The sequence below is a fragment of the Vulpes lagopus genome, chromosome 11 (genome assembly GCF_018345385.1).
Source record: "Vulpes lagopus strain Blue_001 chromosome 11, ASM1834538v1, whole genome shotgun sequence".
Lineage (NCBI taxonomy): Eukaryota > Metazoa > Chordata > Mammalia > Carnivora > Canidae > Vulpes > Vulpes lagopus.
The window spans coordinates 13,215,910-13,230,661 of NC_054834.1; the positions used below are offsets into that span (position 1 = coordinate 13,215,910).

The following is a 14,752-nucleotide window of genomic DNA, read 5'->3' on the forward strand; positions in this document are numbered from 1 at the left end:
GAATCAAATAGAAATGCTGGAGTTGAATAGTTAGGTAAACTAAAATTTTTAAAAATCACTGGAAGGACTCAACAGTAGAATTGACTGGCATTAAAAAAGCCAACTGGAAACTAGATTTGTGTAGGCCTAAGAACAGATAGGAAAAAACAAAGAAAAATGAACAGAGCCTCAGAGAAATGTAATTAACAATTAAACATATGTAATGGGAGTGCCACAGTAAGAGGAGAGAGAAAGGAGAAGAAAAAAATATTCAAAGAAAGAATGGCTGAAAACTTCCCAAATTTATTGAAAAACAACATATACACCCAGGACGCTCAACAAACTCCAAGTAGGATAAACAGATAAAGACCACAAACAGACACATCATAGTAAAAGTGTTCAAAGTGAAGGACAAGGAGAAAATATTCAGAGCAGGCAAAGAAAAACTAGTTCCCACTTACAAGGGAACCCCAAAAGATTTACGGCTTACTTCTCAGCAGAAACAAAGGAGGCTAGAAGATGGTGGACTCAAAGTGCTTTAGGAAAGAAACTGAACCAACTATCCTATATCCAGTAAAGCTGTTGTTCGTGATGAAGAGAAGTAAAGACTTACCTAGATAAATAAAAACTGGGGGAATTTGTTGCTAGCAGACCTAACTTGCACAAAATATTACAGGAGGTTCTTCAGACCAAAACCAAGTAATTTCAGTTAGTAATTCAAATACACATAAACAAAAAGTACCAGTAAAGAAATTATAAAAAATACTATAAATGCATATTTTCTCCTTTATTGTCTTAACTGATTTAAAGTGTAGTTGTATAAAACATGTATAGAATATATTGTTGGGCTTATAACATGTAGAAATGTAATGTGTGAGTATAAATTTTCCAAAACAGCATAGAGGAGGTAGCTATAATGTGCTATGGAAACAATGACAGATGGTTGACTGATAATTATAACAACTTATTGTTGGATTTGTAATATTAATAGACCTGCTGCTATATGTAGCAGTAATACCACCAAAGATAAAATACTTAAGAAGAAATTGAAGATCTAAATAAATTGAAAACATTTCATGTTCATGGATCACAAGATTTAACATTGTTAGGATAGCAGTATTTCCAAAACGGATCTACAGATTCACCTAGGTTGCTCTCAGAATAGCAGCTGACTTCTCTGTAGAAAGTAACAACCTGATTCTAAAGTTTATATGGAATTGCAAGGTACTTAGAATAACCAAACCAGTTTTCAAGAAAAAAAAAAAAAATAGAGTAAGAGTCATGCTTCCCAATTGCAAAACTTAATATGGAGCAATGGTAATCAAGATGATATGGCACTTGCACAAGGAGAGACATATTGATCAATGGAATAGAATTGAGAGTCCAAGGATGCCTAGGTGGTTTAGCCAGTTAAGTGGCTGCCTTCAGCCCAGGTCATAATCCTGGGGTTCTGGGATGGAGCCCTGAGTCAGGCTCCCTACTCAGTGGGGCATCTGCTTCCCCTCTCCCTTTGTCCCTCCCGTGCTCATGTGTGTTCTCTCCTCCCCCCACCTCAAATAAATAATTAAAGTCTTTTTTTAAAAAAAGAATTGAGAGTCCAGAAAAAAGCCATATATCAGTGGTCAGCTGCTTTTCAAAAAGCTTGTTAAGAGCATTCAATGGGGAAAGAAAACTCTTTTTGACAAATGATGGTAAGACAACTGGATAGTTTCATTCTAAAGGATAAAGCTGGAGCCTTACCTCACACCATATATAAAAAAATAACTCAAAGTGGATCAAAAAACTAAATGCAGGGCAGCCCTGATGTATCAGTGGTTTAGCACTGCCTTCGGCCCAGGATGTGATCCTGGAGACCCGGGATCAAGTCCTGCATCGGGCTCCCTGCGTGGAACCTGCTTCTCCCTCTGCCTGTGTCTCTGCCTCTCCCTCTCTCTCTCTCTTTCTCTCTCTCTCTCTCTCTCTCTCTCTCTGTGTCTCATGAGTAAATAAAATCTTAAAAAAAAAAAACTAAATGTAAGATCAAAAATATAAAACAGAAGAAAATATAGAGGCAAGTCTAGATGACTTAGGATCTGCCAAAGAACTCTTAGCTATGACCTGCAAAGCATGAGCAACCAAAGAAAAAAAATATATATTGGACTATTTCACATATTAAAACTTTTGTACTTCAAAAGATACTATCAAGACTGAGAGAAAATATTTGCAGCTCCTGTATCTGTCAACGGACTTGTATGTAGAATATGGAAGAGACCTTTGAATTCAACAATAATAGACAATTTACCCAATTAAAAAATGGAAGAAGGCTCTGAGTAGACATATCTTCAAAGAACATAGAAAGATGGCCTATAAGCACATGAAAATATCCTTACCACTAGGAAAATGCAAATCAGAATCACAGTGAGTTACCACTTTACACCCCTAGCATGCCTTTATCAAAAAGATAACAAGCGTTGGCAAAGATGTGAAGCAATGAGAACCCTCATACATTGCTGGTAGAAATCTAAAATGACACAGGTCTTTGGAAATCATTTTGTAGTTATTTAAACTATTAAAGCCAGTTAGCATATGACCCAACAATGCCACTCCTAGGCATATGCCTAGACAAGTTAAAACATGTTTGGGGAGGGTGGAATCAGGAGTTATTGTTTAATGGATATAGTTTCTGTATGGGAGGATGAAAAAGTTCTGGAGATGGTTGGTGGTAATGGTTGCACAATCAAGAAGGGATATACTTAATACCACTGAACTGTACACTTTAAAAATGGCTAAAATGGTAAACTTTGTTATATGTATTTTCTCACAGAACAAAACATTAAACAGATTTTTTTAATGTTTACACAAATTTGTAACAAATGTTTGTAGCAGTATTATTCATAGTAGCCAGAAGATAGAAAGAACCCAAATATCCATTAGCAAATAGGTAAAATACAGTGGTTTATCCATACAATGGAATGCTATTTAGCCATAAAAAGGAATGAAGTACCAATACTTGCTACAATGTAAATAGACCTTGAAAACATTATGCTGAGTGAATGGAGCCAGTCACAGAAAACACATACTGTTTGATCCCATTCATATGAAACTCTAGAATAGCAAAATCTAATAAAAATTAGATCAGTATTAGCAGTGGCTCAGGGTTGGGATGGAGTGAGAAGTAAAAGGGTTTATAGCTGAAGGATATGAAGTTTCTTTTTGAGGTGATGAAAATGTTCTAAAACAACATGGTGATGGTTGCCCATATCTGTGACTATACTGAAATCCATTAAATTGTACATTTTTAAAAATGGTTGAATTGAATGAATTCTCTCAATAAAGCAGTTTTTTAAGAAAGGATGGGAAGAGAAGTGGATTCAGTTCTTCGAAAAGTTTTAATATGGATGAAGGAATAAAGCTGCTTCTTTCTTTGAGATAATAGGACAATCACAGAGAGTAGATGAAGTCACAGAGGGGGAAAAAAGCCACAGAAGTCTGAGTTGATGAAGGTCATTGCCAGTGGTTTGGTCTTAGAGTAAAATAGAGGAGAAAGGTCTATAGCGAGCAAGGGGCTGCAAATGTAGAATTTCAACTTAATACCTTGCACTTAGAGTCTCTTGAAATTAAGGGTTTTGCATAAATGTATAATAGATACAATTTACTTTTTCCTCTGCAATATGTGGGTAACTTAGCAACAGATATCTAGAGATCATCTAAATAAGCAATTCTTAGAGATTTGAAAGGAAGGTGAATTAGAGAAATCAGGATGCTAATAGTTGAAAGAGTTGACTATGGATAGAGAAGGACAGACCTAGTAGACTGATGGAGGGTGAGCCAGAAAGGGTTCCATAGCACTGATCACAGTAAGGTCTAAGAGAAAGTTCTTTTGAGTAAAATCTAGCACCTTTATTGACACACAAAGCCTGGCATGATATGTTCCATCTGTTTTCTCTTTGACTTCATCTTGCAATACTCTCCTGGCATTTGTGTGCTCTGCTCCTCACAGTTTGTGGCAAACCAAGTCAGATGTGGTCCCTCCTCAGGGCCTTTGCGTTTCCTGTTTTGCCTGGAAAGCTCTTATCCTGAAAGTCTCTAGCACTTTGCTCCCTCTTTCCCTTCAGTTCTGCTCAGCAAACCTTCCCTTATTATCCAAAATAGGATGAAAAAGAGCAAGAGAGAGAAAGAGAAAGGTTAGCTGAAAACATTCTCTCAGGCTCGCTTGCTTCATTTTTCTCTTGAGACTTACAACCCTCATATTCCATATTTATAAAACAGTTAACAATTTGTATTTCTTTTTTGTGTGTGTCTTTGTCATTAGCAACCTTAAGTTTCTCATTAGTAAACTTTAGGAGGACAGGGAATTTTAATTGACTGGCTTCACTACTATATTTCCCACACCTAGGAATTACCTGGCAAATTGTAGAGACTTAATAGTATTTGTAGGAGTGAAGGAGATAGGGACAGTGGGAGTATGAAAGGTTTTCAAGCTCGGAGATCTTAAAAGTAAAGTAGTTCAAAATGATGACTCAAATAGGGGAGCTCCCTAGAAAAGCTAAAATTAAAGTAGATTCCTCATACAGGATGGATTTTAGGAAAGCTATCAGTTTTGGCATTGTAGTCACCAAGGATCTTTAGTACAGATCTGAAGACAGGAAGAATGTTAGTACTTACAACTCAGAACTGAAATATCTGCAGAAGAGGAGAGGCTTCTTAAGGTCAGTAAATGACAGAAGCAAAAATAGCAAAGACATTTAAATAGATGGCATGGTCTTCAATAGAGGGTTGCCTCAGGCCGATTTAGGCAAGGTCCTCCCTGTTTGCATTGTGTTCTATCTTCACCTATTACAGATATCATTATAGTTAACACTTTACCTGCTCATTTCTCCATTGCATTGTGAAGTACTTGTAATCTACATCTTCCCAGCACTTAACAGGGCCTGGTACATAGTATTCTCAGTAAATACGTGCTGAGGGAAATACTTACTGAATGAGAAATGTTAAGAGATAACTATGGAATTATAATGTACAAGCCAAGAGCATTGTGACCTCTAGGGCTTGTAGATGACCAGAAAGGGTGGAGAAAGGAGAAAGCCAGGTTTCATAAATTATATGATAGAGCAAGTCCAATGTTTTCAAGGTTGACATTTAGAATGAAGGGGGATTTATTTAAGAAAAAGACAATGGAAGGGCTGGTAGAAGGATTATAAACAGGGACGATATGAGAGATATGGAGTTAATTATAAGAATAAGAGAGCAGGGATCCCTGGGTGGCTCAGCGGTTTAGTGGCTGCGTTTGGCCCAGGGTGTGATCTGGAGTCCCGGGATTGAGTCCCGCATCGGGCTCCCTGCCTGGAGCCTGCTTCTCCCTCTGCCTGTGTGTGTGTGTGTGTGTGTGTGTGTGTGTGTGTCTGTGTCTCTCATGAGTAAATAAATAAAATCTTAAAAAAAAAAAAAAAGAATAAGGAAGCAGATGGAAATGGTGGTTATAGAGACATTTGATATAATTGCCAAAGGAAAAATAGAAGACCCAATAGTGGGACTGCTGACTGAATATACAAGTAATTGGAGGCATGGGAAGAGTAAGAAGGAAAGATGTGTGTAGTAGGCTAAGTTCTGGTTTGTGAAGAATGTTGTGAAACAAATGAGCTTAGAACTCCAATTGGGGGGCATCTGGTTGGCTCAGTGGTTGAGCGTCTGCCTTTGGCTCAGGGTGTGATCCTGGGGTCCTGGAATTGAGTCCCTCATAGGGCTCCCCGCAGGGAGCCTGCTTCTCCCTCTGCCTATGTCTCTGCCTCTCCAATTGGGAGGATTTATGTGATTGTTGCACTTTCACAAGCACTATATTTTGTCCCTGTTCTGTTAGTTTGGCACGGGAAGGCTGATAAAAGCCTGGACCTTGTGCACCTCCCTCTCCAGGAGTTCTGTGGGAAATGAGTCGAGTTAGTGGAGCAGATTTCTGTATACTTGGCTTTCTTGTGAAACTTTGATATAACAACTGGATTTCCTAAGCAAAGACATAACCCCATTCGAATTATTAAGATTTTACATTGTTATTCTTTTCATTTCAAATGACAGACTACGGTAAATGCTGGCATATATTGTATTTATACATATGACTTATGTATGAATTAAAACGTTTAGTTCTTAGTAAAGGTTTAGTTATGAAGTATACTTTTTAAACAAAATTCTTCTTTTTGTTCATATAGTTATGTTTTTATATAGAAGACAGGTTTTTTTTTTTTTTTAAGGTTTTATTTATTTATTTATGAGAGACACAGAGAGAAGGCAGAGACATAGGCAGAGGGAGAAGCAGATTCCCTTTCTGGGGACCTGATGTGGGACTCGATCCCAGGACCCTGGGATCACGACCTGAGCCAAAGGCAGATGTTCAACCGCTGAGCCTCCCAGGTATCCCTAGAAGATAGGTTTTTAAGTAAGATATTTATAGCCCAATACAAGAGCATTTAGTTTTGTATGATCTGAATTCGGTTTTAATAAATTTTGTTTCCACAGCCCAGAAAAGGCTTTGAAAGACTCACTGCAACCCTATGAAGCTGCTTATTTATCAAAATCTTTATCTCGACTCTTTGATCCTATCAACTTGGTTTTTCCCCCTGGTGGTCGCAATCCTCCTTCTGCAGATGAACTTGAAGGTATCATTAAAACTATAGCAAGGTATGTATTTTTATATAATGGCATGCTGTAAAAGGCCTGCCACATTTGTTAGTGCTGTTTTGATTTGCTTCAAATGAATTCAAGTAATTAATCCTGCAGTTAAATCAAGAGTTTTGCAATGAATCAGTGCACATACAGTAAGTACTTAAGATTCCAATTGATAAAACCATTTAAGTACATTCGAAAGATAGCTTATTATAATTATTCTGTATCTCATCAAGGATACCAAATAAACCTAATTTTTATTCCATAGTAAATAATATTATACAGTAAAATAATCATAAAAATAATTTTACAAATTGAGAAGTTAAAGCATAGAGCTTAGTGTTTTTATCTTAAATCCATAAAGTGCTTCATGGCATACACAGGATTATAATCTTGATTCGCCTACTTGAACCTATTTTGAGCTTTCTAAGTGAATGTGACAGCTTTTAAAACTCTCAGAAGGTAAGGTATCCTCATAGAGGTGCCACCTGAATGCTTGCAGACAATGTAATTATACTGTTGCCTTAGACATTTACAGTTACCCAGATTAATTTAAAGTTAAGACTATCTCATTTCCTGTCACAGCTAACAAGTTGTCATAACAGTAGGTCTGTGCATTTGTAGGTGAACATTTTAAGAAACAAAAATAGTAGTTAGGCAATATACGACCAAAGTGTAGAACTGTCTAGATTGTTTTAGACTATACAAATTTGAAGATGGTGACTTGGAGCCATGTAAAGTAGGACTAAGAAGCCACAGGTATAATGTCTGTGAGCATATATCCAGCTGTAAACATACCTATATAGCGCTGAAATTGCTATGCATCCTGATCTTGAGTCTTTACACAATTATCATGACCTTCCAAAGTCCTGACTCTAGATTTTTTTACTGTAATATCTCTGTTATCTGTTCTGTATGGTAGTGACAAGAAGAGTCTTAGATTCAACTTGACCTTTTGTTTTTTTCTCAGTTTGATCTTTTGACCTGTTTATGGAAGGATTAGAGAGGCATCTCTTCCATTCCTCTGGGCAGCTTGGCAGTGCTGTAATCAAATACAATATGAAGCTTGAAGAAGCATAGTTATACCAGTATTCAGTAGAATTTAAAAGTGAGCATTAATAAAGTTATGTCTCACTATTTCTGAAAGGGCATTTTTATTCCACACAGTATGCACTAGTGTTGTTTCAAAGTCCTTTACTTTCTTCATAAAGAAAATTATTAAGTGCCAAGATTTATTTTGCTCCTTCAAAGTCAATAACTAAATACGGGGTTTTGTCCAGTTTTTAACTCCTAGTATTTTTTCCACGGTCTTTAAAATACTTCATTTTCCTTTTTGGCAGCCCCAACTAATCCAGTGTTAAAGTTGAAAAAAGTATGCCAGAAAAATACTTCAAGACTCCAAATTTTAAAATTTCAAATTAAATTTTTGTTATACTTTTGATATATTTAAAAAGCTACTCTACAAAATAGCATGGATTGACATAATTTCTACAGAATGCTACTGAGCATCTTTATGTATCATGTGTAATTTATATTTTTAGCCTATGTCCTTCCAAGGTCATGATTTCCATTCAAAAGCTGTCATTTCCTTGCAGATGTCTGTGATATGCAGTGTCTCTAATTGCACTTATCAGTATTAACAAGAGCGCTACTTTAAAAATCTGTACACAATTTACTCTCTTAATCACAGCCTGGACCCACACATGACGTGCTTTTATTAATGAGAAACTGGTCATTAACCAAACCATCTCAAAGCACTTTTTCCTAATGCTAATTTCAGAGAAAAAAAAAGAGACAATGCAACCAATTCTTGGAAGCAATCAGTGAGATCTATAAAAAGAATCACTACATTGCTTATTGGGTTTAAGTTTATATGTTGTTCTTCATTTTGTTGATGAACTATGTTGCTAATAATTAAAGTCTGTTTTTGTTTTCTCCAGTGAACTAAACGTAGCTGCTGTAGATGCAGACCTCACATTAGCTGTGTCAAGAAACGTGGCAAAGACCATCCAGTTATACGGTGTTAAATCGGAGCAGCTTGTAAGTGATATCGCTTCTGTAAACTTTCTGATTTTGTTTAAAATTGCTAATTAGGGGTACATGGGTGGCTCAGTTGGTTAAGCATCTGCCTTTGGCTCAGGTCATGATCCCAGGGTCCTGGGATCAAGTCCCACATCTGGCTTCCTGCTTGGTGGGGAGCCTGCTTCTCCCTCTCCCACTCCCCCTGCTTGTGTGCTCCCTCTCTCTGTCAAATAAATAAATAAAATCTTTAAAAAATTAAAATAAAATTGCTAATTATACTTGACTATAAGTATAAATACTGAATTCACTGATTATGAATTTACTGGTTTTACTTTATGGAAATTTTGAAACTTCCCAATGAATTTGAGCCCCCCAAAAAGTTAAATCTATTTTAAAAAATGGCCCTCCCACCATTGTTATACTTTCAGAATACAGGAAGATTTCATAAGGCTTAAAAAAATGTCTGTACCACCTTATGGCATCATTATGTATATAGATTTTTAAATATAATTACCTCAGATTGATCAAAATTCCCCTGTGGTGTGACCACTCACCCCAGATACCATTCATACCTGTTGTGAAATTGACTTGAACTATTAAAAGATGGCTAGAAGAAGTGAAGTGCTTAAAATTGTGATTAAAAATGTTGGTTTCGGGGATCCCTGGGTGGCTCAGCTGTTCAGCGCCTGCCTTTGGCCCAGGGCGCAATCCTGGAGTCCTAGGATCAAGTCCCACATCGGGCTCCCGGCATGGAGCCTGCTTCTCCCCCTGCCTGTGTCTCTGCCTCTCTTTCTCTCTCTCTGTGTCTATCATAAATAAATAAATCTTTAAAAAAAAATGTTGGCTTACTTTTAACAGGTTTTAATCCTAGAATATGGAAGTTAAACACTAATATAATTTTATTTGAAAGATTACTTTATTTGTATTTAAAATAATGTGTAGGGCAGCCTTGATGGCACAGCGATTTAGCGCCGCCTGCAGCCTGGGGTGTGATCCTGGAGACCTGGGATCGAGTCCCCACATCGGGCTTCCTACATGGAGCCTGCTTCTCCCTCTGCCTGTGTCTCTGCCTCTCTCTCTCTCTCTCTCTCTCTCTCTCTGTGTGACTATCATAAATAAATAAAAATTTTTAAAAAAGTTAAAAAATAAATAAATAAATAAAATAAAATATGGGCAAATAACTGCATCATAGTCCTAATTCTATGCATTAATGTTTTCAAGTTAAGCACACATGTTTAACGAGTATGTGTGTATGCTAACTGAAATCCAAAGCATAAGGCTTAGTATATTTTCAGCTGTGCTGATAGATGAATTTTAAGGAATGTGCCAGTATCTCTACTGTCTTTACAGGAGTGACCAGCCATGTTTTCACTTTAGCCTTTCTGACTGCTCCCAGATAAACATCATAAAATGAAGTAATCTGGCTTTACCTATATCCTAGTAGTTCTAGTTGGTTCTGGAATGATTTTTAGGGTAGGTTGGTACCAAATTGAACAGAAAGAATTTGCATAAAATGATCCTTGGTGGTAACAGTCATATCATGAAGCTTCTTTCAGTTCCAGTGGATGGCCAGATTTTGTTTGCACGTTAATATGCTGTTTTCCATTCAGTTGTTCTTGTAGCTTTGACAAGCAATTTAGAACTAGCTTTTAAAATTTTTGTTTATTGAAAACTGGTCCTACAGAGACCATGGAAGCTCTTCATAGGTAATTAGATAACTAATTTTGCCTCTTAAACTTTTTTAATAGAAGCTTTTTTTATGATCATTGCTTTTAAAAACATGGTTTGTTACTGTAAGTGAAATTCAGTATTATATCCAATAGAATCTAGTGTAATTTCTAAAATGTCAGGAAAAAAAAATTAGATGGTCCCACCTGAGAACAACATTATAAGGAAGAGCCAGTATATATATATATATACTGACCTTGATCTTTTGACCTATTTATGGAAGGATTAGAAAGGCATCTCTTCCATTCCTCTGGGCAGGAATATATTTTACATTTTATTTGAAAGATATATATATATATATATTTTACATATATATGTGTATATATATATGTACACATATGTTTGTGTATGTGTGTGTGTGGGGGTATATATATATTTTTTTTTTTCTTTTCTGCTGGAGGAGGTGGCAGTGGTAGTGGTAACATGTGACTTCAGTTAAGACACTAATGGTAAAGGCTTTGACAAAATTAAAACGTATCAACAGATGTTTGATTGAATTGATACTGGTGGTCAGATAGTTTGTGACCCTAAATTACTCAGGCTTACAAAACCTACAATGCTGAAAGCTAACCAGAAAGTTATTTTCAACTTTGATTTTAGTGCTTAAACAGAGCTTAAGCATTAGTAAGAGTAGAAAAAGCATTATATGCTTTATTTTTAAAATATATTATTGATTAAGGATTTATGTAACATTTTAGTATACATCTCTTATTCTGGGATAATAGTAGTATATCTGTTATTCCTTTATGTTTTTAAATTGGACATGTTTTATTCTTTGGTCTTGCTATATTCTTGTTCTTTTAGAATTATTTCACTGAAAACATTTAGAGGAAAATACCCAGTATTAAGTCTTTGTGGGAGAAAGACTTGAAACAGAATTTAAAGTAGAATAACTTCTTTATTTGTAAATGGAAATGTTGACTTGAAATATGGTATGATATTTCTGGAAATGAAGGGTTCTTTTTATGGATGAAAAATTTAAGTCCACAAGGTTGATAAGTGATAGAAATCAGATCCTTAATGGAATGTTCAAGCAGTGAGATGAAGGAAAGCTAGAATTTTCAAGACAGACATGATTTCAAATGACTTGACAGAACCTAAAATGTAGTATGAGCAGCTTTCCAGAATCCTCCTGTTTGTGCTCTCTTGCCCTCTCTCTCTCAAATAAATAAATAAAATCTTTTAAATAAATAATTTTTAAAACCTCAGATTTTACTCTAAACCAAGCACTAAACTGTATCGTACTTCAACACAAATAGATCTTTCTTTGTTTTTTATTTAAGAAAAGTGAGACTGTTTTTGTGACTTCTTTATTCACTTATTTATTTTACAATATATGATAGAGGTCTAAATCTACTTTAATATATGCGTGATATATTTTATGTATGTGTTATAATTTAACTTCTGTGGTCTTAATGGATAAATGCTTTGGTCCATAATAAGTTAAATGATAAAAACTAAGTGACTTAAAAACAGCATCAATTTATTTCTCACAATTCTGGAGCCTGTCCAAGATCACAATTCTTGGAGCCAAGTCCAAGATCAAGGCATCAGCAGATAAATGGTATCTAGTGAGAGCCCCTTTACTAGTTCATTGATGGCTGTCTTTTCCCTGTAACCTCACAGGGCAGAGGGGCAAGGGGGCTTTTTCAAGCCTCTTTTGTAAGGGCATAAATCCCATTCATAGGTGCTCACTCCACTCTCATGACCTAATCACCTCCCAAAGGCCCCATCTCCTTGGGCATTAGGTTTCAAGGTATAAATCCAGGGTGGAGTGAATGAGGATACAAACATACAGAGCATAACAGATATTTAGATGATTTTTTTTTTAAGCTTAGAAAAGAACAGGGATTTAACCTTGAATTTTCATACGTGAATTGTAACCAGTAAGGGTTTTACTACCTCTAGTATGTATTTAATTTAATGTGTAATGTGAATATCAGCTTCCCAGGTACCCTTTTGTGAAAAGGAGATCAGTGTTTTTTATAGACTGTCTTTATTTAAAAGTTCTTATTCACTTGTTTTGACATCAGTTTTGAAGTTATAATTAATTTACTAAGTAGAATTTTATGTTCAAAACACACACCTACAGATGTGTATATCCTATTTTATGAACTGAACAAAACTGATAATTTAATGGTTATATGTTACTAATTTGTATAGTTCTGAAATGTGACCTTTAGAAGAAAATGTCACTAGACCTTGCTATTTCATGTTTGAATCGATGTTTTTCTTGTCCTCTGGATATTAAAATGAAATTAAAATATTAGTATATAAAGGAGTTATTGTGGTACCTTTATAAACCTTTATAAGCTTATAAACTTGTCATGTCAAAATTATAGGCAAATAAGGATGCATGGGTGGCTCGGTGGTTGAGGATCTGCCTTCAGCTCAGGGCGTGATCCTGGGGTCTTGGATCCAGTCCCACATCGGGCTCCCTGCAGGGAGCCTTCTTCTCCCTCTGCCTATGTCTTTGCCCCTCTCTCTGTATCTTTCTTTTTTTTTTTTTTCTCTGTATCTTTCATGAATAAATAAATAAAATCTTTTAAAAAATTATAGGCAAATATAGTAATTAGTCCTTTTAAAAGGTAAACTGGGAGGACATTTACCAACAATAAACTACTATCTGATGGTTTCAGGGGGTGACATCTAGAATCTTGGTGTAAATGTCAAATGTTATAAACTGTGAGAAAGTAGATTGACATTTAATTAGGTTGCAGGCCATTTAAATGGAAACAATAATAGGAGTGACATTTAAGGAGAGGTTTCAACTTTAATGCAGGTCAGTAGCTGTGTATGAGGTCAATAGTACTAGATGGCAATAGGATTTCGGTTTTTTTTAAAAGCTTTGTAAATATGCCCTTTATTCTTTGTGTAATTTCTTAAGCAATTTGGGGACTTGACATTCCTATAGTGGAAGAAAACCAACATGTATGATATTTAATTGACAACAGAGAACATGTGAGTTCAACTTTTTTAGTTTTAAATGTCATCTACCTGGATACTGCTCTATATATTATACAGTAATCTGTATTATTAACATTAAAATAGCAAAAGGTTTTTAAAATATGAAATCACTTGGAAGAGTTTTTGTATTATGTGCAAATATACGATACATATCAATAGATTCTTCGGCCTAAATGCACTTAAGCTATAATACAAAGACACTGAGCTCTTTGGGTTACCTATTCTCTTGATTCTTAGCCGTCTACTCCTTCTTACCTCCATTCTTGCATTGAGCTATTTTAGGGTCATTCTCTCTTTCCTTTGAGATTGTTTTCTGACTTGGCTCCCAGAGTTGTGAGAGCTTGATTTTCTGTGGGCTACGCCAGGTCAGTACGGTAGTAAATGGTCATGTTGGTCTAAGATTCAGTAGGCCAGAGTGAAGACAGAAATGTCAAATAATGGTTATTGTCATTAAGCAGTATTTTCAGAAGGAAGTAAAAAATGCAAACTTTTTGGTTAAAGTCTGCAAAGTGTGTATTATCTGTTGCCATGAGAACATTACCTGACAGACAGCCACAACACCCAAAGGGCATATAATAAGCACTTAATGCTCATATTTCTCCAGACAGATAGGAGGCAGCTCAGTGACTTTGCTTATCTTGGTTGAGTTTGCTCACAGCAGGCTGGCTGCTGGTGGAGGCTAGCTTCATCCATAGTTAAATACTCTGTTCTGCATGTCTTTACTCCTGCAGCTGGCTCTCTTGGGCTTGATCCCATGATGAGGGCAGAAGCACACGAGAGAAAATATTCCCAAAAGTCTGGCTCACCAAAACAACCCAACCACAGTGTAGTATTAAATTGCAAAGGATGAATGAATGAATGAATGAATGAATGAATAAATAAATAAATTGCAAAGGATGTAAATGCAGAGAGGGATGAGGGACTGGGACCAATCATGCCGTATGTCTCAAAGCCAAATTAGGATCATGGCAAAAACAAAAAAAGACAGTTCATGAACTTTCCTTTTTATTCCTTAATCTCCCTACTAGAAGCCTGTCAGTCTGCATTAATTTTTTAAAAATATCTATTCACATATGTATTTTTTTGAGCTATAAAAAAAATGGAGTTGAAGATCTGCGTTTAACTCCCCAGTCAGGGAGTCTGCTTGACACAGGGTTTGATCTCAGTGACCCTGAGATCACTACCTGAAAAGAAACCAGGTGCGCCACCACAGGGTGCCCCTAATTTATGTGTGTGTGGTGAGAACGTTTTTTTTTTTTAAGTTTGTTTGTTTGTTTAAGCCATCTCTACACCCAGTGTGGGGCTTGAACTCATGACCCCAAGATCAAGAGTTGCATGCTTTTCCAATCAAGCCAGACAGGCATCCCTTTTGTGGTGAGAACTTTAAAAATTTACTCTCTTAGCAGTTTTCAATATTCAATAC

At 36.0% G+C, this 14,752-nt stretch overlaps 1 protein-coding gene across 2 annotated transcripts in view; it reads left to right on the top strand.

Moving 5' to 3' along the window:
- COG5 (component of oligomeric golgi complex 5) overlaps positions 1 to 14,752 on the top strand; it is a 292,761-nt gene that overhangs the window by 218,432 nt on the left and 59,577 nt on the right. For both annotated transcript variants that reach the window (XM_041774079.1, XM_041774078.1), the window contains exons 13-14: positions 6,466 to 6,627; positions 8,553 to 8,652. In XM_041774079.1, coding sequence (XP_041630013.1) covers positions 6,466 to 6,627; positions 8,553 to 8,652 — 262 coding nt within the window. The remainder of the gene's footprint in view (positions 1 to 6,465; positions 6,628 to 8,552; positions 8,653 to 14,752) is intronic.